This window comes from Hibiscus syriacus, unplaced genomic scaffold (genome assembly GCF_006381635.1).
Source record: "Hibiscus syriacus cultivar Baekdansim isolate YM2019G1 unplaced genomic scaffold, ASM638163v2 tig00116951_pilon, whole genome shotgun sequence".
Classification (NCBI taxonomy): Eukaryota; Viridiplantae; Streptophyta; class Magnoliopsida; order Malvales; family Malvaceae; genus Hibiscus; species Hibiscus syriacus.
The window spans coordinates 2930807-2957439 of NW_024063482.1; the positions used below are offsets into that span (position 1 = coordinate 2930807).

A 26633-nucleotide genomic window follows, 5' to 3' on the forward strand; every position below is an offset into this window, starting at 1 on the left:
CAATGATTTATTTGAAAATAAATCATAAAAGTTGTTAGTAATTATTAGATTAAGTAAAGGGCAAAATGGTCAATTGATAAGGAAGATTTTTATTTTTCCCTTATAAGATTATGAAACCACGTGGGAAGAGGGAAAAGAAGTTCCAGATTTCTCTTCATCTTTCTTCTTCCTTCATGCGTGAAAACCAAGAGTCAAAGGTGAGTTTTCTGATTATTGGGTTTTGGTTAAATTTAAGATTGGTTTTTGATTATTAGATGATAACTAAGCTTAAGGAAAGCTTAAGTTATCTTAAAATCAAAGTATGATGGAGTTAGGAGGAATTAAAGATTTGAGGTTCTTGGAAGAAATCTTGGAATAGAGTTCATAACTTCAATTGGAAGTTAAATTTGACTTGTCATCAATCTAATTAAGAGATATGAAGTAATAAAATGGAATTTGGAACATGTTAGAAATTGAGTATGATTCTTGAATTTCATAAGGAAGATAGGATTTTGAGGTTAAAGATGATTTACATGGATATAAGTTTGTTCAAGTAATGGTAGTTGAGTTTAATGACATAATAGGGGCTTAAAATAGAATAATTAAGGGAAGAGTTGATGATTTTTGTGCTAAAATGGCAGTTATGGGCTATGTGCATCGATGCACATTCAATGTGTACCGATGCATCAAGGGTTAAATTCCAGAAATTGTTCAGTGTGTATCGATGCACAGGAAGTGCATCGATGCACCCTTAAAAATGGAAACATCGAATGCAATTAATGCATCGATGCATAAGGAGTGCATCGATGCACATGTTAAGGGATGCATCGATACACTATAGAATGCATCGATGCACTTCAAAGGGAAATTGAAATAGATATTTCTTTTGATCTAAGAAATGATAGATTAGAGTATATCCATGGAATACTGATATGTATCAATGTATAAACATGTAGATATCGAGCACGAACAAGTTACGGGATGACCATCAAGTTAAGATTCGATCGGAAGAAAGGAAATCATAAAAGGGGATTGGAACTTAGTGAGGCCAAGGTGAGTGTATACAAGTTAGTTTATGATATTTAATGGAAATAAGACTTGCGACGAGTCTATTTCCTATATTAGAATGCATGAATTTATGATCATATGCATATGTTTGATTGGGTATATGTGATATATATTACAGTATGTATTAAATGATTTGTGTGAATATATGTATTGTGATAAATTATAGGAATTAATATAAATGATCTATATGATTACATGGGAATGTGAAATAGGTTATGTGATAGGTGACCATATATGTTACATAGTATACGTGATCAATTATAGGAATCAATATAATATACTTATATGACTACATGAGAAAGGTGATGAGTTAAATAAGATTAGACTATAGAGTAATATGAGAATAATATATTAGTGAAGGGAATTGAGTATAAATGATGATACCAAACCATAAGATAAGTATTTACTTATAGGATAATATGAGATTATATGAATATATAGTATAACTTTATGAGGAATAATTGGATGTTATATGATTTAGGTATGATAATGATCCACGTGTAAGTAAATTAAGTAATATATATATATATATATATATATATGTTTATAAGTATAATATAGGTTATGTAATGTAAGTGCATACTAAGAAATAAAGAATAAGATAGATGATACGATATAAATTATATTATGAATTAGTGATGTAGGAATGCGATATAAATATGCAATAAATCTTATGTGTTATATGATAAATATGAACATATGAGAATAAGATATAAGTGACTTGGTGATAGAAGTTATATGACCATGAATTATGTAAATATGAATAATTTAAGTGATAGGTAACTATGAGTATTGGAGTATGTATCTATGTGATGTGATATATGAGGTTATATGAAATATTATATTATATGATTATATGAGTATATGAAAAAGAATATAGATTTATGTAAGTTATATAGAAATGAGTTGTGTAAACATGCCTGATATGTATGACATGTTTATAGGAACACATGAGAAATGTTATATGCTATGAGATATATGAATATGAAATGATATGAGAATTTACATGAACTGCGTGATTACATGTATATGTAAATGAAGCTACGAGTTTATATGAATATGTGATATGTTTACATGAATATGGAAAAAAAAAAGAGAAGATAAAAGATAATGCACATGATATGTGTCATGAGAGCTATGGGTATAGTTGGCATGCCAAGAGTCGAGGGTCTACGCGGTCCTTTGGGACATATATGTATTCTTTGGAACATGTATGAGGTCTTTTGAGACACATATTTGGTCATTGACATATGTATATGATTCTTAAGGAATTTTCTACGTGGTCCTTAGGGACATCTTATATGGCACTACGGTGCATTTCTACGCGGCACTTTGGTGCAATTCTACGTCAAAGTCGTTTGTCTTCATGTAATGTTTTGAGTTTTTGTGACTTTTTCAATTATGGCATGTCAATACAGGATTGTAATTCAAACAACACACGATTGGGAGAAGAAGATATAGTAGAGGCAAATGGGAAAAGAAGGATATTTTAGCCCTTGGCACACAGAATAAAAGAATACCTAATGGGTGTGGGAATATTTGTTGTTGGGAAAGAAAGATTACCCTCATTTGGGAAAGAATACCCAACCAAACATGGGTATCCTTGGTCAAGAAAAAATATTCCTGCCAGGAATCCTAAAATACTCTATCCAAACGTACCCTAAACACCACCATGCCCCCAATATATTTTCTAACGTTTGGTTAGCAGTATATTTCAACACCAAACTCCGATACTTTGATTAGAATATATATTTATCACAAAATCTCCCATATATGAAACGCATGCGATTAACGAACACGTTGAAAACGAAGGATAATTTTAATAAAGATTATCAAACTCTATTCATAGTCATAAGAAGAGAAAAACTTGGTCTAAATCTTAAGGGAGAAGGCACCTTTTTTTCCTGAGTCGTAACAGAGCACTACCTCACCCAACGGCTATGAAATAATAAAATAAATATAAAAAGAAAGTTATAGAAATGTCAACCTAAGGCGAATGATTCGTTTCAACGGCTAACTCCATGAACGTCACTTAATCTGATTATACTTGGTGAGCGACGCGTGTGGCGGCGACGCCTGCCTCCATTTATATTGAGGTTTAAATTTACTAAAGTTGACCGTTTCATCTCCCGCCTTTAATCGCTTCATGGTTCTTGCCTTTGCTCCATCCTTTCAGATTTTCTGCTGCTGCAGCCGTTTTCTTCCAATCACCTTTCATGCATTTTTGGGTTTTAATTCAATTAACTACAAGTCTAGAAATTACAACATTTGACCCCAAACGTAATTTTACCATTTTTTAGGTCGAATGATGGTTTGATCCCCGTAGTATGTCAAATTTATAATTTAATTCCCATATTTTAATTTAGTGTAATTTGATTTCTCTGCTCTTTCTCTATTCCGATTAAAATGTTCGCTGTAAAGTACAAAGAAAAATGTTAGCATGGTAAGTTGTATTGGATGTTTTTAATATAAAAAATAGTACACGAGAACATTTTTATCAAAATAATTAATGATATTAATTATTTGACTTGATTAACACTATTAAAATACTAGAAATATCGAACTATGTCAAATTAAAATATATAAATCAAATTTTAAATTCGAGTATGGTAAAAAAATGCAAAAATCGTAATTTAACAGTTTATTATGGTTTGTTACATATCAATTCAAAATTTATTACAAAATTTATTAGCATTTTATTATTTAAATTTCGTTTGAGTTGGTTTAAAAATTTTGTGGTACAACTCACTTGTTAAAGAAATATAATAGAACTGCTAGATTGGGATATGTGAGGTGAAGGTAGCAGATTTGAAATAAACCACGTCGTACATATTGAATTCGTATAAGACTATTTTTACCTTATGGAGACAAAAAAACTTTGATATCGAACAACGATTGTTTGAACACTAATTATGATTTTTTTAGTTCATGTCAAAAAGGAATAAACGACCTAGAGATGTTGTGATCAACTTATTCCTAAAAATAAATATAAAATTTTAATCAAAATTAATAACTAAATCTTACATTTTAAAATATTATTTAAAAATTCGATAAAAATTTTCTGTTTATACTTAAAGTCAAACTGAAACTATTTTTTTTTATTCATAAAATTTCATGAAAGAATATCTCAAATAGAGTTGCGGGGTGAAACCCGCCGAAGAAATCAAAGACTGTTAGGAGTTGTGGTGATGGCGCCAATAAGCACAGCATCACCGAGAACACGCTGAACTGCGTTGACAGTGGCAGCACAGAATACAGCTGAGGTTGGCAGCGCCGTACCCGGTACTGCCATACACCTCCTGTTGCCGTTGATCCGCGTGGCATCACTCCATTGGTCTTAGCTACGAAGTCTCTGATACCTTTTCTGTGACTCACATTTTGGTTTATTTAAATTAAAATCCATATGTTAAATGAGGGACAAATTAAACAGCAAAATGTGAGGACAAGGCGTGCTGTAGCTTTACCAATAATTAGTGAATAAAATGAAATTAATGTGGTTATAAAGAAAACAGCTATGAAATGGCCTGTGTTTGACTTGATTGTTATGGTTAATAAAGGCAAACCCTTCCAGATTAATTTACTTTCAATCAAATTATAACTGTTTACGAGATTTAAACTAGGATAATTACATAATTTATATTTGTTCATCATTATTTATATATTTTATCAAATTAATCTTAATTTTAATTTAATTTAATGATAAATATATTTTACTATTTATATAAGTGATAAATATTATTAATTGTATTAAAAAGACAGAACATTAACCATTTATGTATCTACTATAAGTCAAAAAGCAAGTGCAGGTCATAGGAAGTGTATGCTTGGCTTGAGTGAGGAGAGCGCTGATTTTAGGAGAAAACAGCCACAATCATGGCTGCGCAGCATTAACACAAGGATACCTAAATTGCCTGATTTTCCTTCTTCCAAGCGTTGCCATAACTACTATTTCATTAGTCGTCTAAAATCTTTCATCTTTGCTAATTTTTTTTTTGAAAAACACTTACCAAATATTTTCTATTTCCCAAATTTAATCACTCTGAATTATATATTACTATAAATTAATAATAAATACCCTTTGAAACTATAATTATGTTTTTCCGTGGTTTTCTATGGCGGAAAACGCGAAGCTAAGAATCAAAACAAGGGGAAAAAAAGGCTTTTCTTATACCTCTTTTCTCTCTCTCTCTAGTCTCTGCCTCCGATCTCTCTATTCCGCTATTTGTCGCCTTCTCTCGGAGAAAAAGGGGACTCGACGGAGAGAGGGGAGAAGTGTAGGGACTGGAAGCTTTTTTCACCGGCGTACACCATAGCACTGCTTCATTTTCCAGCGGTTCCTTTCTGGGTTTTCTTTCCTACCGAAAGGTCGCTTCGTTCCCACGGCATATTCTTTTTTTCTTGTTGCTTTACTCTTTATCATTTTCCCGACCCTCTCTATAATTTAAGCAGATTGTCTTTATTTCAAGTCTAGAAAGAAAAGGAGATGCCCGAGGAGGGGATTAGCGGTATTAATATGGTTTGGGTAATGCGATTCTCTGGGTTCTTTTCAGCAGCAATGGCGATGATTGTTCTATCTCCTTCGTTCCAGTCATTTCCACCAGCTGAAGCCATTAGGTCCTCTCAACTAGACAGCTATCTCCGGTTACCTTCAGAGCAGCCGTCACTAAATGACCGGTTCTCTTTTCGAAAAGCCTCGCAATTTCGCAATGCCAAGAATTGTCGCTCCGCCGGTCACAACATCACCAGCGTTTGTGATCCTTCATTAGTCCACGTGGCTATCACTCTTGATGTCGACTACCTCCGTGGCTCTATCGCCGCCGTTCACTCCATTCTCCAACATTCGCTATGTCCAGAGAACGTCTTCTTCCATTTCCTCGTCACCGACACCAATCTGGAAACCCTAGTTCGGTCCACGTTCCCTCAATTGAAGTTCAAGGTATATTATTTCGACCCCGAGATTGTACTGAATCTGATATCGACTTCCGTTAGGCAAGCGCTCGAACAGCCGTTGAATTATGCGAGGAATTACTTAGCGAATCTGCTTGAGCCGTGCGTACGAAGAGTAATTTATTTGGACTCTGATCTTGTCGTCGTTGACGACATCACTAAACTCTGGAGCATCAACCTGGGTTCACGAACAATCGGCGTGCCGGAATATTGCCACGCCAACTTCACGAAATATTTCACCGTCGGTTTTTGGTCGGACGAACGGTTTCCAGGGACATTCATGGGCAGGAAGCCGTGCTATTTTAACACGGGGGTGATGGTGATCGATCCGGTAAAATGGAGGAGGGTCGGGTACACGAAACGGATCGAACGGTGGATGGATATCCAGAAAACCCGACGGATCTACGAGCTGGGTTCGTTGCCGCCGTTCCTTTTGGTTTTTGCGGGACGCGTGGCGCCCATAGAGCATAGATGGAACCAACACGGGTTGGGTGGGGACAACGTAAGGCGAAGTTGTCGAGACTTGCATCCCGGTCCTGTTAGCCTCTTGCATTGGTCCGGTAAAGGTAAACCATGGGATAGGCTCGACTCCAGACGACCGTGCCCGCTCGATGCATTATGGGCGCCTTACGACTTGTACGGACACGCACATTGGAACACCGCTTGAAGGGATAAATTGCCGGTAAATTTCCGACCAGGCTCCGTTTTAAATGCCATGTGATGTTTCAATTGCTGGTGGCTTGTAGCCAAATGCCAATAGGGACGGTGCGATATTCTCTATTTTTACTTTTGGCGGTCTTGTGCTTTGATGGCATCGGTGCGATATTCTCCATTTTTTGCAGACTTGTGTGTAATTTTTTTCTGGTATTTTTTTATTAATATTTTCACTCTTGTTTTAATACCCCAAATAGAGTGGCACATGTACATGCATTATACATATACATACAAACATACTTGATAGATAAAAATCGATTAAATTAATTTGATAAAAAACAATCATAGCGTAAGAATTGTCCAAAGGTGGACATGGGAGATGCCCTGGCAACACACGTGGCCAGTTGTTGTAGTAGTAGTTGGAACGGATGATCTCATCTCAGCACCGCATGATTTGTTCCTTTCGGAGATCATCATATTGTTCTTAATTTATTTATGGCTATCTGGCTAAGATGTGGCATCAACCTTCATGCGGCTGCTTTGCTTCGTAAGCAGTCTCTAATTTGAAGTATGAAGAAATAAAAAGGAAAGAAAAAAGTTGAGTTAAAACATGAGGTGGACATAGTGACAGCCGCAGTTGGGCCCACAATGCTTCTTTTTGGTGGTGAACTCATGACACCGACAACTTTGGATCTCAATTAATTATTAATCACTTCCTAATCCCTTTGTTTTTAATCGTCGGCGGGTTTCATGGGGACATCAAATGGAATTTAAATCTCTCGGATTTTCAAATCATCTCACGCAGTTGATGAGTTTTCCTTTTTTTTTACACTTTTGCTATTCGTCAAAAAGTTCAAAGCATATGGATAATAAATAGAAGATTTCACTATCTGTTGTTCATATAAAGGATTAAATTCAATACATCAGACTTCCAGTTCAGTTCTACTTAATTTCCGACCACTTAATTATTTAGTTATACTTAGGTATTATGTCAAATTCTCCTAAATTTATTTTTATAGGTTTGAAATCTCTTATTACAATCTTTATTTTTTACTAATAAGATAGTGACACGTGTTATTATCTTATTGAATTATTAAATTTATTACATTATAAAAATTTTGGTCTCTAAATTTTTTAAACTTTATACTTTAACCACTAAACTTTTAAAAATTATATTTTAGTCACTAGTCAAAATGTGGGGTATTACAATTCCTCCACCTTAAAGAAAGGAAGAATTTTCCATACGTATCTACATACCTGCAATAAATAGATAAAGAAATTCTTTCTTCATATCTTTTTCTCGTTCCCAAGTCGCTTCTTCAACTTTATGATTATGCTAAAAAACTTTTACTGACAGAATTGCCTCATTTCTCAATTCTTTGATTCCATATGCTAAAACTTTTACTGGTTTCTTTTCATATAACAAATATGGCTAAATTTTTTTATTTCCTTTGTATAATCGCATGTAAATTATCTAATATATACTTTCGAAGCATCGATACATGGAACACATTATATATTTTATCCCTCTCCAGGAGAAATGTTATTTGGGAAATTATCGGACCAACTTTCTTTGCAATCTCATACAATTGATAAATCTCGGAGTTAACTTCCTTTTATGCTTGAGTCTCAGAACCTTTTTCTAAGGTAAAATTTTGAGAAGTACTTTATCATCTCCTAGACATTTAATCAAATCTGACAATACCGATCTTAACATCAACTCTGCAACAAGTATATTATCATTTTTCATTGAAAACTAAATATTTAAAGCGCTTATGACATAGAATGTTTTTCATCTAAGTGCGTCAACTATTATTTTAGCTTTCTTCAAATGGTAGTCAATAATCACATTATGATCTTTTGGAAGTTCAATCCACCTCCTTTGCCTTAATTTTAATTCCTTATGAGTGAACAAATATTTCAAACTCCTATAATATGAATAAATGTAGCATCGCTCACCATATAAGTAATGGCGTCACCGCAACCAGCTCTAAATCATGTGTCAAATAATTCCGTTCATGTGCCTTTAACTACCTTGAAGCATAGGTTACCAATTTACCTTCTTGCATTAAAACACATCCCAAACCATTATGGGACGCATTATTGTATATTACATAATCTTTGTCTGACTCTGGCTGCATTAATACCGGTGCCAGTGTATCAAAGCTTTCTTGGTATTTTCAGTTAAGCAAATGATATATCTTTCTTAAGTAGTTTGGTAAGTGAAGAAACAATCATCGAGAAATTCTTCACGAATCAAATTGATAAAATATATAAACAATGAGTATTAAACATGTTAACATTTAACAAACGATAACTTGATTGAAATCAAATTAAAAGTTTAATAACATAATTAGAAGAAGAAAAATTAGTTCAATAGTCAAGATAAAATCTTCCCGGTGACATTGGAGATAATTTACCCACATATTTATAGTTGTAATCGTTTATAATGATATATTAATTATAGTCATTATATTTATGTTTTGCAACACATGAATGTGAGAAGGTACATAGGACTATCTTGAAAAAGCTATATTAGAATGAACAAATAATGTCAAGCCAAATTACATTGAATGTGAAAAGGCACATAACATAAAGCTACATGATGAAGTAGAGGAACTTCATTAATTACAGGTAAACACATCAAGGGAACTGAAACTTCATGAAATCCTGCCTTCCACCAGATGGAGGATTTATGTAGACCCAAAGCAATGAAACAATGATGGATAGCAACCCAGACCACACGAACACGATGGTCGGAACTTTTCCCCTCCTTCCCATCAAACCTTTTGCAAATGGATAGAGATGGCAAAGCACCCAGAAGCTGAAGAACACCCCTCCCACTAGCTTGCTCCATTGTGGAAACATGCTGTACATGGTTCTCGCTACACCCACCGCAATTGCAATCATGTTCACCATCATTATCGTGATCGGAGGAACCATCAGGAAGCTCCATTTCACCACGTAGAGCTCGGCAAACTCGTCGTCTCTGTCTTCCGGGGTGGCGGATTTGGAAGTTAATGTGAATGAAATGTCTACTCCTGCTATGACCTTCAAGAGTCCTTGTAGCACGGCTGCAGGATGTGCGCTGGTTCCGCCGATCAACCAAAACTGTTCGTTCCTCCACCAATCGTGAAGTGTGATTCCCGACCACTTGATTTCGAGTATCGCGAGCAGACATAACGTAATCGTGATGGCCAGCAAGAATATCAGGAATGTCACGCTGAGGGATTGGACTATGAACTGTCCGGAGAATAGAGAAACTGCAGGCAGAATGCAGTAGACTAGGAGAAACATTGAAGTGAAAGGGTACATTCCCACATTGAAATAGGCTACCCTTTGCAAGAATTTCATTCGACGGCTAGCGAATAAGGCATTGTTCCTTGAAAAGAATATCTCAACAGAACCAGTTGCCCAGCGAAGGACTTGGTGCAGCCGGTCGGTCAAATTGATAGGCGCAGTCCCTCGAAACGCATCCTTCTTGATCACACAGTATACCGATCTCCACCCACGGTTGTGCATTCTATAACCTGTCACCACATCTTCTGTGACAGAGCCATATATCCATCCTACTCGTTTCCCCCACTCGGTTTTATCCTCGTAGAAGCAAGAAATGACACTTATCGCCTCTGCGACAACTGCAGCATCCAAAGGCTCACGCGGCACTGCAAGAGAACCTGCCGGCCTGCCTTTTTCCCCCTTTCCTTGGACATCCTGGAGCAGCCTTCCTTGGTATTCGGCAACCGGGATCGATGCTGCGAGAGAAGTAGAGTTCCCAAACCTTTTAGGAAGAAGCAAAGACTCAATATCTGCATCATCATCATCATCATCCCCATTAATGGGTAGTACCATCTCATCGTCGGCTTTCTTTGTCACCTTGGGCTTCCTTAAAGCTAACTTGATTTTTCTTCTACCAAACCAACCATGATGTTCGGTGGCTCTAGGAGGACTAAAACCATAGAGAGCGGTTCGCCGGAAAATGCAACCTGTACCTACATACATTGGACCCTGTAAACCATCAAGAGCTCTCATACTTACATCAAAGAACACTGTGTTATGATTCGCATATCGGTCATTCAGGTCGATTCCCTCGAACCTTTGTGGGAATTGAACAAAACAAATCCTGTCACCGCCTCTGTCAAGCATAAAGCACATTCCTTCCCTGATAGCCAAAGAATTGTAAACATAGTGATCGCAGTCAAGATTGAGGATGAATGGCCCATTCGACATGATAGCACTGGTTCGAACCAGTGCATTCATGGCCCCAGCTTTCTTGTTGTGATCATAACCCGGTCGTTTCTCACGGGATACATAAACCAGCATAGGCAATCTTATATCAACTTCTGTTGTGTCAATCAAGTTCTCCCCATCTGCTTCTGCACCATAAACCGGTTCGGCATTCGGTGGAGCCAGCATTGCCTTTAGAGAAAACTAAATGTTAGCATTTGAAAATCAATAAACCATTAATCGCAAAAGTTAAATTGTGAAATATACCTGAATAATCCCAGCATGATCTCCTTTTGAATGGTCTGACTCAGCAGAGGCCCATGTTCCAGGCCAGTGAGAACCATCTGACATCCAAGTAGCCTTAGGAATCTTAATAGGATCTGAAAGATTGCCTCCCATTTCCATCTGCTTCTTCTTTGATCTAAGCTCTTCGTGAGCATTGTAAGCATCCGATCTCCTCCTAATGGAGTCTGGCAATGAGTTAATCCTCACCTTGAATTCATCATACTCTCTCTTCATTCTCCTCCTCTCCCTAACGAAATCAAGCCTCACTTTGTTCTTCAAAAAGTCACGCTTTTGTCCGAAATATGCTTCGGGATTTCGAGGGTTGATGTCGTGTTTCCGGCAAAAAGGAACCCAAATTCTAGCAAAACTAGCCGTCTCCGCTAAAGCTTCGAATGTCAGAAGAGCCCCACCATCATCTGAGAGATAACAAGCAAGTTTTTCCACCGGATAGTCAACAGCTAGGATCGAAAGGATGGTATTTGCTGTGACAAGAGGCGGTTCCTTTTCGGGATCCGCCGTGGAAACAAAAACATCAATTCCTGGAAGGTCGGATCTCCCTTTTGGGTTACGGAGGTTCGGGGACTCGAAACGCTCCTTAAGAACTGAGAGATCAGTTATTCTGTTTACAGGACAGAGCTTCGGAAGCTGATCTAGTAACCATGAAAAGGCAAACCACAGCTCACATGTAATGGACATTCCCCATAGCCACATTGCATCGCGGTTTGGGTGCCTAATCCTCCATGTAAGAAAGAAACTCAGGGCAACAAGACGGAGCATAATAAGCAATCTGCAAACAAGCAAACATGTAAAAAATTTCTCATATTTGAAATTAGTTTCTCCCTCGCAATCAGCACTACTAACGAAGTAATATAACATACGAAAAGAATTGAAATTTACCTGTATGGGCTGAGAATTGCAGCAGAAACTCCAATCTTCCTAGTCAAAGGTCTCTTACATCTCTCTCCAAAGTCTGGTGGATGCTCAAAGCCATTAGTTCCGGATCCAGCCCCATAACCATCTTTAGGCCACACAGCATTTCCATAGCCGTATGTCCCTTTAGTCTCAAATAGCCACCTGGTATGATCGAAATCCGGTTGATGATTCTGCCCTTTGAATGATTTCACAAGTGAAAGCCTTTTATCCAGCTTGAAATCGGCAATGGAAGGCAAAGGAAAAGCTCGATCGTCTTCTTCCTCAGAACTAACTTCATCTTCTTCATCATCACCATCACTAGCATCCTTGTAAGGCTCTTTACATCCAGGGCAACGACCACCGCCACTTCCGACACAATCCAAGTAACAGTCTCTGCAAATTTTAAACCCGCATTCACACTTTCCTTGAACTACTTTCTCATCACACCCTCTCATTCCACAAATCAAGCCGGATCTCATCGTCTCCGGCTTCTCCAAGGAAATATCGATGACATGGCCTCGAGTAATCGAATTGTACCCTCCGGTGAAAATAGTACCCGAAATGAAACTCCTTTCGGGCTTCAGCTTCAACCCATCTTTATCACCTTCATTGAGGCTTGTTTGTGAGGCTGATATGGATTGGTGATCAGGTGTTGGAGGTATATGGACTGTGTAGCTTACAAATTCTGAGTTAATCTCTTCGATGGGATCGTCTTTCGTCATAGAGCTGTACCTTCCTCCACTGGAAGCCCTCCTATTCCCTCCACCGCCGAGCGGACTTGCGTTGCTTGATATCGATGCACGGCGTGGAATTGGACTGGTTAATCCCATGCTTCTACTCCCACTTTCTTTTCCGGCAGACGAAACCGTTATCGTCACTGGAGAAGAAGCCGATTTCACCATCTTTACTGTGAATTTGGCTTCTCCAAAGAAGAAAAAGAAAACAACCCTCGAATTTTAAAAGAAGGAAATTAATGAATAATAACCAGAAACTAATAGAATCTAAGGAAAGATAATTTTTTTTTGAACAGAGAAATGAATTCGGAGCATTTCAATTTTTGAAGGGAAAGGATTGGGAAGGCTAAAAGGTTTATCACAACGGTCGATTAATTTAGTCCCTTGTTCTAAAATTATCAAACGGCTATTTTTTTAAAAAAAAATCGAAACGGTCGAGGTTGCTTTATTTTGTAGGGGACCCGAATGAAGAGTGAAGTCAAAAAGTGGATGCTTTCTTAACTTCCAACGGTCTAATTAAATAAAATATTATCATAAATTTGATGGGCTCGACCGGTTCAAAATTTTGCCTCAGTTAATTTGGATCTGAATTCATTGTTTATTTTTTTTAATAAGAAATAGCTACACTACTCAGACTCAGTCGGCAGGATCTGAGTGTATTAATTTTCTTTATAATTATAGATAACAGGTGAAAAGAAAATAGTATATATTTTAATTATTCAATTATAAAACTCTATTTTTGTTGATGCGCAATTAGGGTGAGGAAGGCTGATGTTGTTTGAGTATGGTATATTTTTTTACTTTGGGTGGAAAGTCATTCGAAAACGATTATAATTAATATTATTTATTAAGAGAAGTAATTTGATTTGGTGAGATAACCGAGTTTGTTTGACGGGAAGAGGGAAAGGTAAAACGAGTTCTCTAGTTAGGATTGTAAATGAATTGAGTTTGAACGAATAAGAATATGTTCGTGTTCGTTTGTTTATTTTAGAAAGTGTTCATGTTTGATTCGTATTCATTTAATGTTGGTAAACATGTTTGTTTATTTATTCATGAACGTGTTCATTTAATGTTCATAAACATGTTCGTTTAACGTTCGTTTTGTGTTCGTTTATCGTTTGTTTATATGTTCAATTTTTAGTTTTACCCTTGTTGCGGAAGACGGCTATCGGATAGAGCAAAATCGCAACTGATAATTTGAGAAAATAAAAATGAAGATAAAAGAGACACAAAATTTACGTGGAAAACCCCTAAAAAATTTAGGGTAAAAACCACGGGCAACGGTAGAAGAATTTCACTATGAGAAAATAGGAATTACAACCTCTCTCGATTTACCAAGGAGAAAACAATGATAATTCTCTCTTGATAAAAAAGGAGAAAACAACTCTCAAGAAACTCTCTAAATTCTCTCTAGTATTGGAAGAAAGCTAGAATGCTTTGGGATGGTTTTGAAGCTAAATAAGATAGGGTATTTATAGGAAAATCTTAAGGACTTAATCTTGTAAATACCCTAAATTTTAGTGACTAGAGTTTGTAATTTGACCATATAAAAAATAATAAAAAATTATGCACCTAATTTTCGGTGCCAACCCATTTATTATTTTTGACTTTCTACAATCTCCCACTTGAAGATTTGATTGGAACAATCATATCTTCACACCATTCTTTCTATCTTGTACCATCATGTTGCTTACGTCTCTGACAGGCCACAGAAGGATCGACACCAAGTAAATTTATCAGTATTGATCGTCTTCTTCATGAAATCTGCTATGTTGTCTTTGGTATGGATTTTCTGCATATCTATCGTCCATTCTTCCACCTTTTCACGAATGAAATGGTACTGAACTCGTATGTGCTTTGTCCTTGAATGAAATATTAGATTTCTTGCTAAATGCAAGGCGCTTTGACTGTCACAAAACAGAGAGACATACTCTTGATTGTGCCCAAGCTCCTCCAATAGCATCTTCAACCAAATTGCTTCTTTACTGGCTTGTGTAGCTGCTACATATTCTGCCTCTGTTGTGGATGTAGCCACAACTGACTGTAATTTTGAAACCTTGCTTACAGCTCCACCAGCAACTTTGAACACATATCCTGTAGTAGATTTGCTTTTATCCAAATCCCATACATAGTCAGAATCTACATACCCATTGATTAGTAAGTTTGATCTTCTGTAACATAATGCAACATTTGAGGTCCATTTGATGTATCTCAGGATCCTCTTTACTGTATTCCAATGCTCTTTGCCTGGATTCGCCATGTACCGACTAACTACTCCTACTGCTTGTGCAGTGTCTGGTCTTGTGCATATCATAGCGAACATTAAGCTTCCCACTGCTGATGCATACGGTACTCGAGACATCTCCATCCTCTCTTCTTCACTGCTAGGACTCATACTGGAGGATAATTTGAAGTTAATAGGAAGAGGGGTAGAAATTGGCTTTCTATCTTGCATGCTAAATCGTGACAAGATTTTCTTCAAGTAATTCTTTTGTGAAAGCCAAATCTTCCTATTACTTCTGTCTTGGTGAATTTGCATCCCTAGAATCTTGTTTGTTGATCCCAAGTCCTTCATTTCAAATTCCCTAGCCAGTTGTGCCTTCAATTCTTCAATATGATCTTTGTTGGGTCCTGCAACTAACATGTCATCCACATAGAACAGCAATATAACAAAATCGTTATCACCAAACCTCTTGAAATAAGCACAAGGGTCGGCATTAAGTCTGTTGTATCCAAGGTACATAATGAAGGAATCAAATCTCTTATACCAACACCTCGGTGCCTGCTTTAGACCGTACAGAGATTTGTTCAACTTGCAAACCAAGTTCTTCTTTTCGTCTTCTTCAAAACCTTCAGGCTGGAGCATATAAATCTCTTCTTCAAGATTTCCATGAAGAAAAGCTATTTTAACATCTAGTTGCTCTAGATGTAAGTTCAATGTAGCACAAATTGCCAAAACTACTCGAACTGTTGTTAGTCGAACCACAGGAGAAAATATTTCATTGAAATCAATACCTTCCTTTTGAGCATATCCTTTGACCACCAGTCTTGTACGATACCTCTCAACTTGATTGTCACCATTTCGCTTGATTTTGAAGACCCATTTGTTACCAATTGGCTTCCTTCCTTGTGGTAGTGGCGCAAGGTCCCATGTATTATTTTTATGAAGGGCTTCAATTTCTTCTTGCATCGCCATCATCCACAGTGAAGCATCTGAGTTGTTTATTGCCTCCTGGTATGTTGATGGCTCACCGTCCTCTGTTAAAAGGTAGTATGCAATATTACCTTCTATAACATAATCTGAGTGCCAATTGGGAAGTCTTTTCACACGATCTGATTGACGAGTTGTTGGAGTTTCAAAACTCTCTGGTTCTTGTTCATCATGTGCTGGTTCTGCTTCAGAATAATCTCCTTGTTCAACCTCCTTTTCCACATGTATCTGTGTAGTCTCTGACTTTTCAGCGCTATCATCATCTTCTTTTCTTTGTATTTTATCTTCTACAAAGATAACATCCCTGCTGATGATCACTTTGCGGGCAGTGGGATCCCACAAGCGATACCCCTTTACACCATCAGCATACCCCAAGAATTTGCATTTCCTGGATTTTGGATCCAACTTTGAAATTTCTTGGGCGTTGTACATCACGTACACAATACTTCCAAATACATGGAGGTTTGAATAATCAACTGGTTTACCAGTCCACATCTCCATTGGTGTCTTCAGCTCTATTGTAGTTGATGGAGCTCGATTCACCAAATAACAGGCGGTATTGACTGCTTCTGCCCAGAATGATTTTTCTAGGCCTGCGTCCCTCAACATTGCTCTTGTTATTTCTAACAAGGTTCTGTTCATCCGCTCTGCCACTCCATTTTGTTGAGGAGTGTTCGCCACTGTGAACTGTCTTTTGATGCCTTCTTTCTTGCAAAAGTCATCAAATTCTTCGCTTGTGTATTCTCCTCCATTATCTGTTCTGAAACACTTGATCTTATTTCTAGAATCAAGTTCCACCCGCGCTTTAAAGTTTTTGAAAGTTGAAAACACGTCTGACTTCTTCTTAATTGGGTACACCCAACATCTCCTGGAGTAGTCATCAATAAATGAGACAAAGTATTTTGCTCCGCCTAGGGATGTAACTGGTTCTTGTCATACGTCAGAGTGAACTAATTCTAGAACACTTTTGCCTCTAGAATTTGATGTGTTGAATTTCAACCGGTGCTGCTTACTTGTTATGCAATGCTCACACAAAGTAAGTGATACATTCGTTAAGCCTGGAAGTAGTTTTTGCTCCATTCTGATATGTGTCCAAGTTTCTGATGCCATAGCATTGCAGAATCTGAACTACATGAGGCAACAGAGGCTTCTGCTTCTAGCAAAGTCTCTCCCTTCAGCATGTACAAGTTTGATGCTATCTTTTCGCCTTTCAACACCACAAGCGCTCCACGAAACACCTTCATGATTCCTTTCCGTGTTTCAATCTTGCTAACATTATTATCCAACAATCTGTAGGATAATAAATTTTTTTTAGGCCTTTCACGTGTCGCACATCTCGAACAACTTTAATTGTTCCATCATACATCTTTAATTTGATGGTTCCCACACCAATGATCTCTAAGGCATGATTATTGTAACTATACACAGATCCTCCTGAGACAGGTTCATAATGATGGAACCATTCTCTTCTTGAGGTCATGTGATATGTTGCTCCCGAATCAATGAGCCATATATCTGTAAATCGTTTTCTACCTTCCACGGTGGTTGACGCTTCATAGCATAGAGCATCTCCATCATCTGAAGTGTTTGTGGTATTGCCTTGTGGATTGGAGTTTTTATTTAGACTCCAACAATCCTTCTTCAAGTGACCCTTCTTTCCACAGTGGTAGCACTTTAAATTCTTTTTGCTTCTTGACTTCGATCTACCATATTTGTGACTGCTGCTTTGGCCACGTTCTGTTGATCTCCCTCTCATCGTTGCCAAAGCTTCTGCTTGTTGCAGATTTACTTGTCTGCCTTCCTTGTTCTTGCGCCGATTTTCTTCTTGTAGAACAGCTGCTGCAACGTCATCAAAGACTAGACTGGTGATATTATTATTTGTCAAGTTGATGATGAGTTGATCATACGAATCCGATAGACTTTGAAGTAGAAGTTCAGCACGTTCTTGTTCTCATATTTTACAGTTTAAGGATGTAAGTTGAGAAAATAAAGAGTTCAGCGTGTTTAAGTGCTCCGTCACTGAAGTAGATTCTGGCATCCGGAGAGTGTACAATTTCCTCTTAAGGAAAATTTTATTGTGCAGCGATGTAGCCTCATACAATTTGGTGAGATGATCTCATATCTCCTTAGCTGTCTTCTTCTCCTCGATGCTTGACAATACTTCATCTGCTAATGCTAGATGAAAGTTTGCCATAGCATTCCCGTCCATTTTGATCCATTTGTTGTCATCTGTGAAATCCACCGGCCTTTCACTGATAGCTGCTAGACAACCGTCTTTCTTCAGGATGGCCTTCATCTTCAATTTTCACAATGAGAAATTTCTCTCATTGAATTTTTCAATATCAAATTTTGTTTCCATATCTTCTTTTACGGATAGCTCCCACTATTTCACTATCGTGAATAGTTCTATGGAACCTTCAAAGAATGAGTAATAACTTCTTATTTTCTTATGTTGGAGGATATATCTTTTGGTGACTACCACAAAGACAATAAGCAGATATTACACACTCTAATCTAGCTCTGATACCAATTATTGCGGAAGACGACTATCGGATAGAGCAAAATCGCAACTGATAATTTGAGAAAATAAAAATGAAGATAAAAGAGACACAAAATTTACGTGGAAAACCCCTAAAAAATTTAGGGTAAAAACCACAGGCAACGATAGAAGAATTTCACTATGAGAAAATATGAATTACAACCTCTCTCGATCTACCAAGGAGAAAACAATGATAATTCTCTCTTGATAAAAAATGAGAAAACAACTCTCAAGAAACTCTCTAAATTCTCTCTAGTATTGGAAGAAAGCTAGATTGCTTTGGGATGGTTTTGAAGCTAAATGAGATAGGGTATTTATAGCTAAATCTTAAGGACTTAATCTTATAAATACCCTAAATTTTAATGACTAGAGTTTGTAATTTGACCATATAAAAAATAATAAAAAGTATGCACCTAATTTTCGGTGCCAACCCATTTATTATTTTTGACTTTCTACAACCCTTTCATTTGAAAGCTGAAAATTCATAGTTTAAATTTTAACTTTTACCACGTGTACAATACAATTTCTACCTTCTCCAATTTTTAAAATGTAAAAAAAAACAAAGGGAAAAAGAGAACCAGGTAAACAAATTTGTTCATGAACATAAAAGAACAAGCTCATAAACGAGCTTATAAATGAGTTCATAAACAAGCTTATTCGTGAACATAAACAAATCAAACATACATTTGTTCATGTTCGTTCATTTATTAAATGAACATAAATTTTTTTGTTTATGCTCGTTTATCTAGCTTAACAAACGAACATAAATGAACAATTCACGAACAGTTCACCGAACGCTCTATTCATTTACACCCTACCCCAACATGAGTAGCTTTTCTCCTTCTTTTTTAGTGTGGATAAAATATATGTATTATATCCAAATAAAAGCAACAAGCTGGTACAAGCAAACAAAGAACCCCTGTACAAAAGAATGAATTCAATCCCTAATCCCCTTGTTATACCAAAATGAGAATCAAGTTTTATCTTGATTATTCCTCTGCTATGGATTTTCACATGTACAATTTCCTTAATTCATTCAAGTAGCTCATCTCGTTCCTAAGAACATTACTAGCTTTTCCCTTTCGTTCTCTATAAACCATTGCTTTCTGTGTTTCACCAGGTGGGTGACATGGCAGTCGGAGGCAGGATACCTAAGATGACGATTGATGGGTCAAGGTCATCATTCTCCCTAAAATCATACCCTGGTCTTATATTTGGGTTCTTGGCACGATGGTTGTTAGTCCTATCTCGTTATTTTTTGGATGTCAAACTTAAGATGTGCTGGAATAATTTTTAGGGTCTAAATGTCTTCTAGAGCCACCTTTCCAAAGTGTCTTTCTCAGTTTTTAAAGGTGGAGATAAAATGATAAGGATATACAATTAAACTGAGAAAGTCAAAGGAGAAAATCAAGGGATTTGATAAGGATATACAATCAAGTTGAGAAAGTCAAATGAGAAAATCAAGAGATTTTCACGTTTGAATATTTCTTTGTAATTATATGTAGTATCCGGCAGTTACTCAATTTATTTTGTTTCCTTTTTATAGTAGTTAGTTTCCTTCTTTTGTGCTCACATAATTTGTATATATACTGCCTATATCAATAAGAACAGTAAGTCATATTTCTTCATTCTATTATCTTCTTTATAAAACACATGCTACCCACAATAAAAAGCCTGATATATAACGATTTTCACACTGTTTTCGTTCTATATCGTGCAATTTTATTCCTCAGGTTTTACTTATTAGAATGTTACCAGTTGTTAGGTTGATATCAATAATTTATGGCATGTTATAAGTTGTCGTTAATGATTTTTGTAACGTTCTTTCTTTCCTTTGTACAATGAAATTTTCTTTTGGTACAACATTTGCCTTTTATTTCTTTTATATTTGCTATTGGTGTGTCGGATAACATAAATGATATGGTTAAACTGTATTCCTGTAGAGAGACTACTGGTGACAGTTGCTATGATTAGACGCTATTATATTGTATGGCATCCTCTACGGTATTGGTCTTTCAATGCATTTTTTGTGTAATTTCTTTGTTAATGGATCTTTCCAACATGTGTATCTTCACACTAAGACCAACATGAAGATAATAAATCTATCTCAATATAGGCATGACTGTACAGACATTTTAATATCGTAATAAACGAATATAACATAAAGTTATATCGACGTTTTAGATAATAAAGAGGTTACGAGATCATATTATTGTTTACAAGACAAATTATAAACCTAATAACATGTTGCAAAAAGATAACAGATAAACATAAAAGCACATGAAATGTAAAATGACACCCATATTAAAAAGAGAAAATAACCTCAGTGACAAAAAATGCCTTATAATATACGATTTTAATCAACTTTTTTTGGATTTGCCAAAATGACCAACTAAATCGCAATGCGATCGATAATTAGCAACGCGATCTCTGGTATCGCAAATCAGTTTCCATATTCGCAACGCGAATCTGACTATCACATTACGATTTTCCAAATTCGCGTTGCGATTTTCTGACTATCGCAATGCGAATATGTAAATCGCAATGCGAATATGTAAATCGTAATGCGAATATGTAAATCGCAATGCGAATATGTAAATCGCAATGCGAATATGTAAATCGCAATGCGAATATGTAAATCGCAATGCGATTATGACTATCGCAACGCGATTCTGACTGTCGCAACGCGATTATGACTGTCGTAACACTGAATTTCAAATTCGCAACAGGTTTTAGTTTCGCAACACAAATGTTTTGGGTATATAACTACGCAACAGAAGCAACTCATAACCTAAATCCCTAAATCACAACTCATTCCATCTCCATCTATCACTCTCTCCGGCGACATCCGTTCCTATATCCAACGACATCCTTCCCCATCCGGCAACAGGTTTTAGTTTCGCAGCTCGTTTGTTTAGTAAATTAATTTACAATAATGAAATCATCTAATGTTGATCATGTTTGGATAGATTTGTGTTTTGGAGGGTCATGGGAGAATGTTCATGGTGTTTTACAATATATGCCTTTACCCATGAATCTTCAACTAAAACTGTCATTAAAAAAGTTAACTTATGAAACTCTAATGTTACGTGTTGCAAATAAATTGAATTTAGAGCCCTTAAGTGGATTTAGGCTATCTTATCAGAGAAAAGGTAAAGTTTATTTGTTAACCGACAATGAAGATGTTGAACGATTCATTGCTTACATTAGTGTTTCGCAAGATGATGTTACATTGTATGTTGTTGAACCTAGAAGTAGTGAAGTTGGGTCAGTAGCGGGTAGTAATCAACTAAGTTTTTCAACCCCAGTTTATGGTGCTCAAAATTTAATGGTTCCACCACAATTTCATCACCAAGCAAATTTTGTTTCACCACATTTCCAATACCAAACACAATCTCAAAACCCACAACCTTTCCCTAATCCAAATCCCAATCAACTTTCAGCACCAAATTCCGGTTTTCGTATTAACCAGTTATACGATGATGAGCCAACAGAAAAAATTGTGAGTACTAGTCGGTATTCGAAATTTGATCTTGGTCAATACCCGGACTTTGATCTTGGTCAATACTCGGATTTTGATGATGTTTTAGAAGAAGAAACAGACCTTCCGTGTAATGATTTTGATATTGATCAATACCCGAATTTTGATGATGAAACAGCCGTTGCCGAGGAAGATGTTGTTGATGATAATGAGGAGGAAGTTACGACTGTGAATGAACATGTTGAACATCCATTCTGTAATTTATATAACCCTGAAGAAGAAGAAGAAGAAGAAGAAGAAGAAGAATAAATCCCCAAAGAAAAGTTCCCGAAGAAAATGCCATGAGAGTATAACTGGAATATATCGGAATTACTTCAGATACCGGAAGAAGAGTTGGTAAAAATAGCAGTTGATTGTTACACAAAAATTATTCGTATCAAGAAAGATGATTGTTTTGATACAAAGGAAGACTTGAAGATAGCTTTGTATACAAAATGTGTGGAAGATGGCTATCAACTAAAAGTTAACAAATCAAGCAAAGATCGTTTCAAAACAAGGTGTATGATTGAAAAAAACTGTACGTGGCGTATGATTGCAAAGAGGATAAAAGATTGCGAAATGTTTCAAGTTAGGACTTTTATTGATAAACATACATGTTCAAGAACCCAAGTTTTTCCTCACCATAGACAGGCAAACAAAAAGGTGTTGGGTGGTTTTCTGGCTGAGTTAATGTTTTTGAATGGCAGGGTATATCGGGGACATGAAATTATGACTGACATGAATGCTCGGTTCAAGATTAGTATCTCATATTCTCAAGCTTGGAGAGCCAAATGTTATGCCTTGAAATTGTTGAGGGGGTCGCCAGAAGCATCGTTTGCCCAACTGCCGGCTTATTGTCACAATTTAGAGCTGAAAAATCCTGGGTCGGTAACTCATATAAAAGCAGATAGAGATGGACGCTTTGAGTTGTTGTTTATCACCATTGGTGCTGCGGTTAGTAAATCAATATAATTTTGTTGACTCATTTTTGTTAGTTACATGCATTTCACATTTAAATGATTATATTTCTTGTGTATATGATTTTGTAGATTCGTTCGTTTATTACTTGCATGTGCCCAGTTATTATAGTTGACGGAGCACATTTAAAAGGTCGATACCTTGGAGTAAACTTATTAGCAGTAGCCATGGATGCTAACAATGGGATACTACCAATAACTTACGGGGTTGGCAAATCTGAAACCTCTGATTCATGGATATGGTTTATGGGGCATCTTAGGGATTGCATAGGTCCTATTAGCAATCTGACAATCATATCCGATAGGGCAAACTCAATTCACAATGTTGTTATAAGGTGTTTCCCAGATGCTTTTCATGGACTTTGTGGTGTTCATTTATATAGAAATCTAAAATCAAGGTCTGCTGGTATAAAAAATCACAAATGGACATAATGGAAGGCTGTAAAAGCTTATTGGGAAGTGGATTTTAATAAGCATATAAATTGTTTAAGACGTGTTTTACCTCAGTGTGCTCAAACACTAGAAGATGTCGGGTTTGAAAGATGGTCAAGAGTACATCAACTTGGAGTAAGATATGGTTTCATGAAGTCTAATAGTGCAGAATCAATCAACGCTCTAAGTCGTAATTCCCAGAAATTACCCATTACTATGTTAATGGAGTTTTTTTCGAGCCTCTATTCAACAGTGGTACTACAAGAAAAGAAACCATGCAGGTATTATTTCTTTAAATTCGTAACTTATCATATATTTTACTAAGTATTATTTATTTAAATTTACAGGAACATTGGAACATCGTGTTACACCATGGACTGAAAAAAAGATAACGAAACGTGTTGTGAAGTCAACGTCATGGAGAGTTGAACCATGTTCAAACACTTTGTTTGAAGTAATGGATAATAACTTAAATGGGCTTGTCAATCTAAATGCAAAGACGTGTAGTTGTATGAAATGGCAAACATCTAGTTATCCGTGTGGGCATGTTATAAAAGTTGCTCTTCATCTAAACCAAGATGATTCAAGCGCATACGCTATGGATTGTTACACTACAGAAGTATATCGACAGACTTATGCCGAGATTATCTACCCTATTCCACATTCTTTTAAGTGGGACATACCAGATGACTTACAAACAGTTTTGCCACCAGCCATGGACAGAAGGCTACATGGCCGACCAAAAAGTCACGATCGTATACCGTCTCAGGGTGAAGAGAAGAAGAGATCGACATGTAGTTGGTGCAGGGAAAGTGGTCATACAAGGTTGACATGTGGATCACCAGTTCCATCACAATCTTCTTTTCCTATACCAAAATATGGATCCTCATCAAAATTCAAAGCTCATATGATGTCAAGAAAAAGGCAATCAAAATCAAAATCAAAATCAAAATCGTAATCAAAATCCCAATCACAACCGGCTTTACCTTTTGGGACTATTAACTTAGGTGATTTTTAAATGCAAACGTTGTATTATATGTAAATTTTTAACATTTTCAGTTAGGCATGTATTAGTAACTTGAGTTTGAACATTGCTATGATCTGTTCAGTTGTTATCACTTATTACACATTCATTTGAATATCGCAACGCAAATTTGACTATTATGTGTATTTTATGTGTAAACTTTTAACATTTTCAGTTAGGCATGTATTAGTAACTTGAGTTTGAACATTGCTATGATATGTTCAGTTGTTATCACTTATTACACATTCATTTGAATATCGCAACGCGAATTTGACTATCGTAACTCAAAAATCGCAACGCCTATCGCAACACGAATATGACTATCGCAACGCAAAAATCGCAACGCGAATTTGACTATCGCAACGCAAATTTGATTATCGCGATGGCTATTTGACTAGCGCAACGAGAAAATCGCAACACGAATTTGACTATCGCAACGCAAATTTGAGTATCGCAACGCGAATTTGATTATCGCAATGGGTATTTAACTATCGCAACGAGAAAATCACAAAGCGTATTAGACTATCGCAACGCGAATTGACTTTCGCGTTGTGATTTTGTCTTTCGCATTGCGATTTTGAGTTTAGTGTTGCGAAAGTGTACCTCCAACAGGTCTTTTGCCTTCAATATGATGCATATTGAAATCAACAAATCAACTTTTACATTTCAATCAATTAAACAAGCACAAATAAGAATTATTTACACATCAATATTAAACAAATCAACTTTTACAAATCAATTTTTATAAATCAATTAAACAAGCAAAAAATGATAATAATTCTTATTTTCCTCATCAATTAAACAAATCAGACTTTTAAGAATCAATTAAACAATCAAAAAAAGTGTACCCCAGACAGTTGTTTATGCACCCATACATCAATTTCACGCAGCTCACTTCAGGATTAACCTGCAGAAACCAAACATTTGCTCAAATAACACTTTCTACACATCTAAAACCAACAAACATCAAATTATTATTGAATTCTAGGTACTTAACAACACTTGCATTTGACTTACAAATTGTTTATAGACACTTTCATAATGCGGATGCAGGTAGGCAGCGTCTCGAATATATCGCTCTAGCCATAAAATGCTGAAACCACAAGCCTACTGCAACTCTATCTTTATCGGTGGGAGGTAGAAACTGTGTACTTCCTGTCGTCAAACGCTCCAAGCACATGCATACGAGAGGACCACAATCCCCTCTGGCTTTCAGCGTTTGTTGTGGCGCAGTCTCGTCTCTGATAACTGTAACATTGAACTTCTTTGGTTTCTTATTTCCAGAATAAGTCTAATAATTAATCGCATCCACGAATTTATCCAAATGAGAGCTCCATACCTTACTAATATCTCTCAAATCAGACAATGATATGTAATTTATCATGCTGTCATATACTATTGTCTTCAGGGATGGGAGCTGAAGCTCGACGAGAAGCCAATAAGTACGTTCCAAAACAGGGATAAACACCTGCAATCATAAGTAATAATTCAAATTGCGCACTTATTTATAAACACCTTTAAAATATTTTAAAAAAAATAAATACTAACCTTATCGATCTCCCACCATGCAGGATAAAGTTTAGCTTGTCCATTAGCCAACACATATGATTCTTGTCGTTGATTCTTCAAGTGAACTACGTGAAAAGTCGTCGGCATAATTGTATATCGCGTATTTTTTTATTTTTATTTTTCTTCAATTTCCTTACTATTAGAAGACGTGACACTCATGCATCAATATGTTGTTTTACAAAAAAGACATATATTAGTGAATTACATAAATTTAAAAAAAAATTAATCAAAATGAAATATAATACTTACCCCCCATCGAAATAGCCATTGTCTTCAACCCCTAATAACACACCCCACCAAGACCGTTCAATCAACAAATGCATATCATCGTTGAGTTTGAATATGTCAGCGTAACACCCTTGGCTCCGCTCATGTAGATAAAAATCAACTGCGGTCTTAGCCCAAAGGGTATTATCCAGAATTGTTTCCAGTAGTTGTTTCCTCTCCACTTCATCTGCCGGAATGGTACTGGCCGGTAACTTATACGAAAGCCAACAATCATCCATCATGTCCGGCACGTGAGGGGGTTTCTCAATAATTCGATATATTACGCCG

The 26633-nt window shown here is 36.4% G+C and overlaps 2 protein-coding genes across 2 annotated transcripts; one reads left to right on the plus strand and one right to left on the minus strand.

Moving 5' to 3' along the window:
* The first annotated feature begins 5469 nt into the window (after positions 1 to 5469).
* On the plus strand, positions 5470 to 6680 carry LOC120188913 (probable galacturonosyltransferase-like 7). Its single transcript, XM_039192288.1, has one exon. It carries the CDS (start codon positions 5531 to 5533, stop codon positions 6659 to 6661), a length of 1131 nt encoding a protein of 376 aa, XP_039048219.1. The 5' UTR covers positions 5470 to 5530; the 3' UTR covers positions 6662 to 6680.
* Positions 6681 to 9213: 2533 nt separating this feature from the next.
* Positions 9214 to 13137, minus strand: LOC120188911 (cellulose synthase-like protein D5). Its single transcript, XM_039192287.1, has 3 exons — positions 12058 to 13137; positions 11143 to 11947; positions 9214 to 11067 (listed from the first exon to the last, which is right to left on the minus strand). Exons 1-3 carry the CDS (start codon positions 12972 to 12974, stop codon positions 9292 to 9294), a joined length of 3498 nt encoding a protein of 1165 aa, XP_039048218.1. The 5' UTR covers positions 12975 to 13137; the 3' UTR covers positions 9214 to 9291.
* Between the last annotated feature and the right edge of the window lie 13496 nt (positions 13138 to 26633).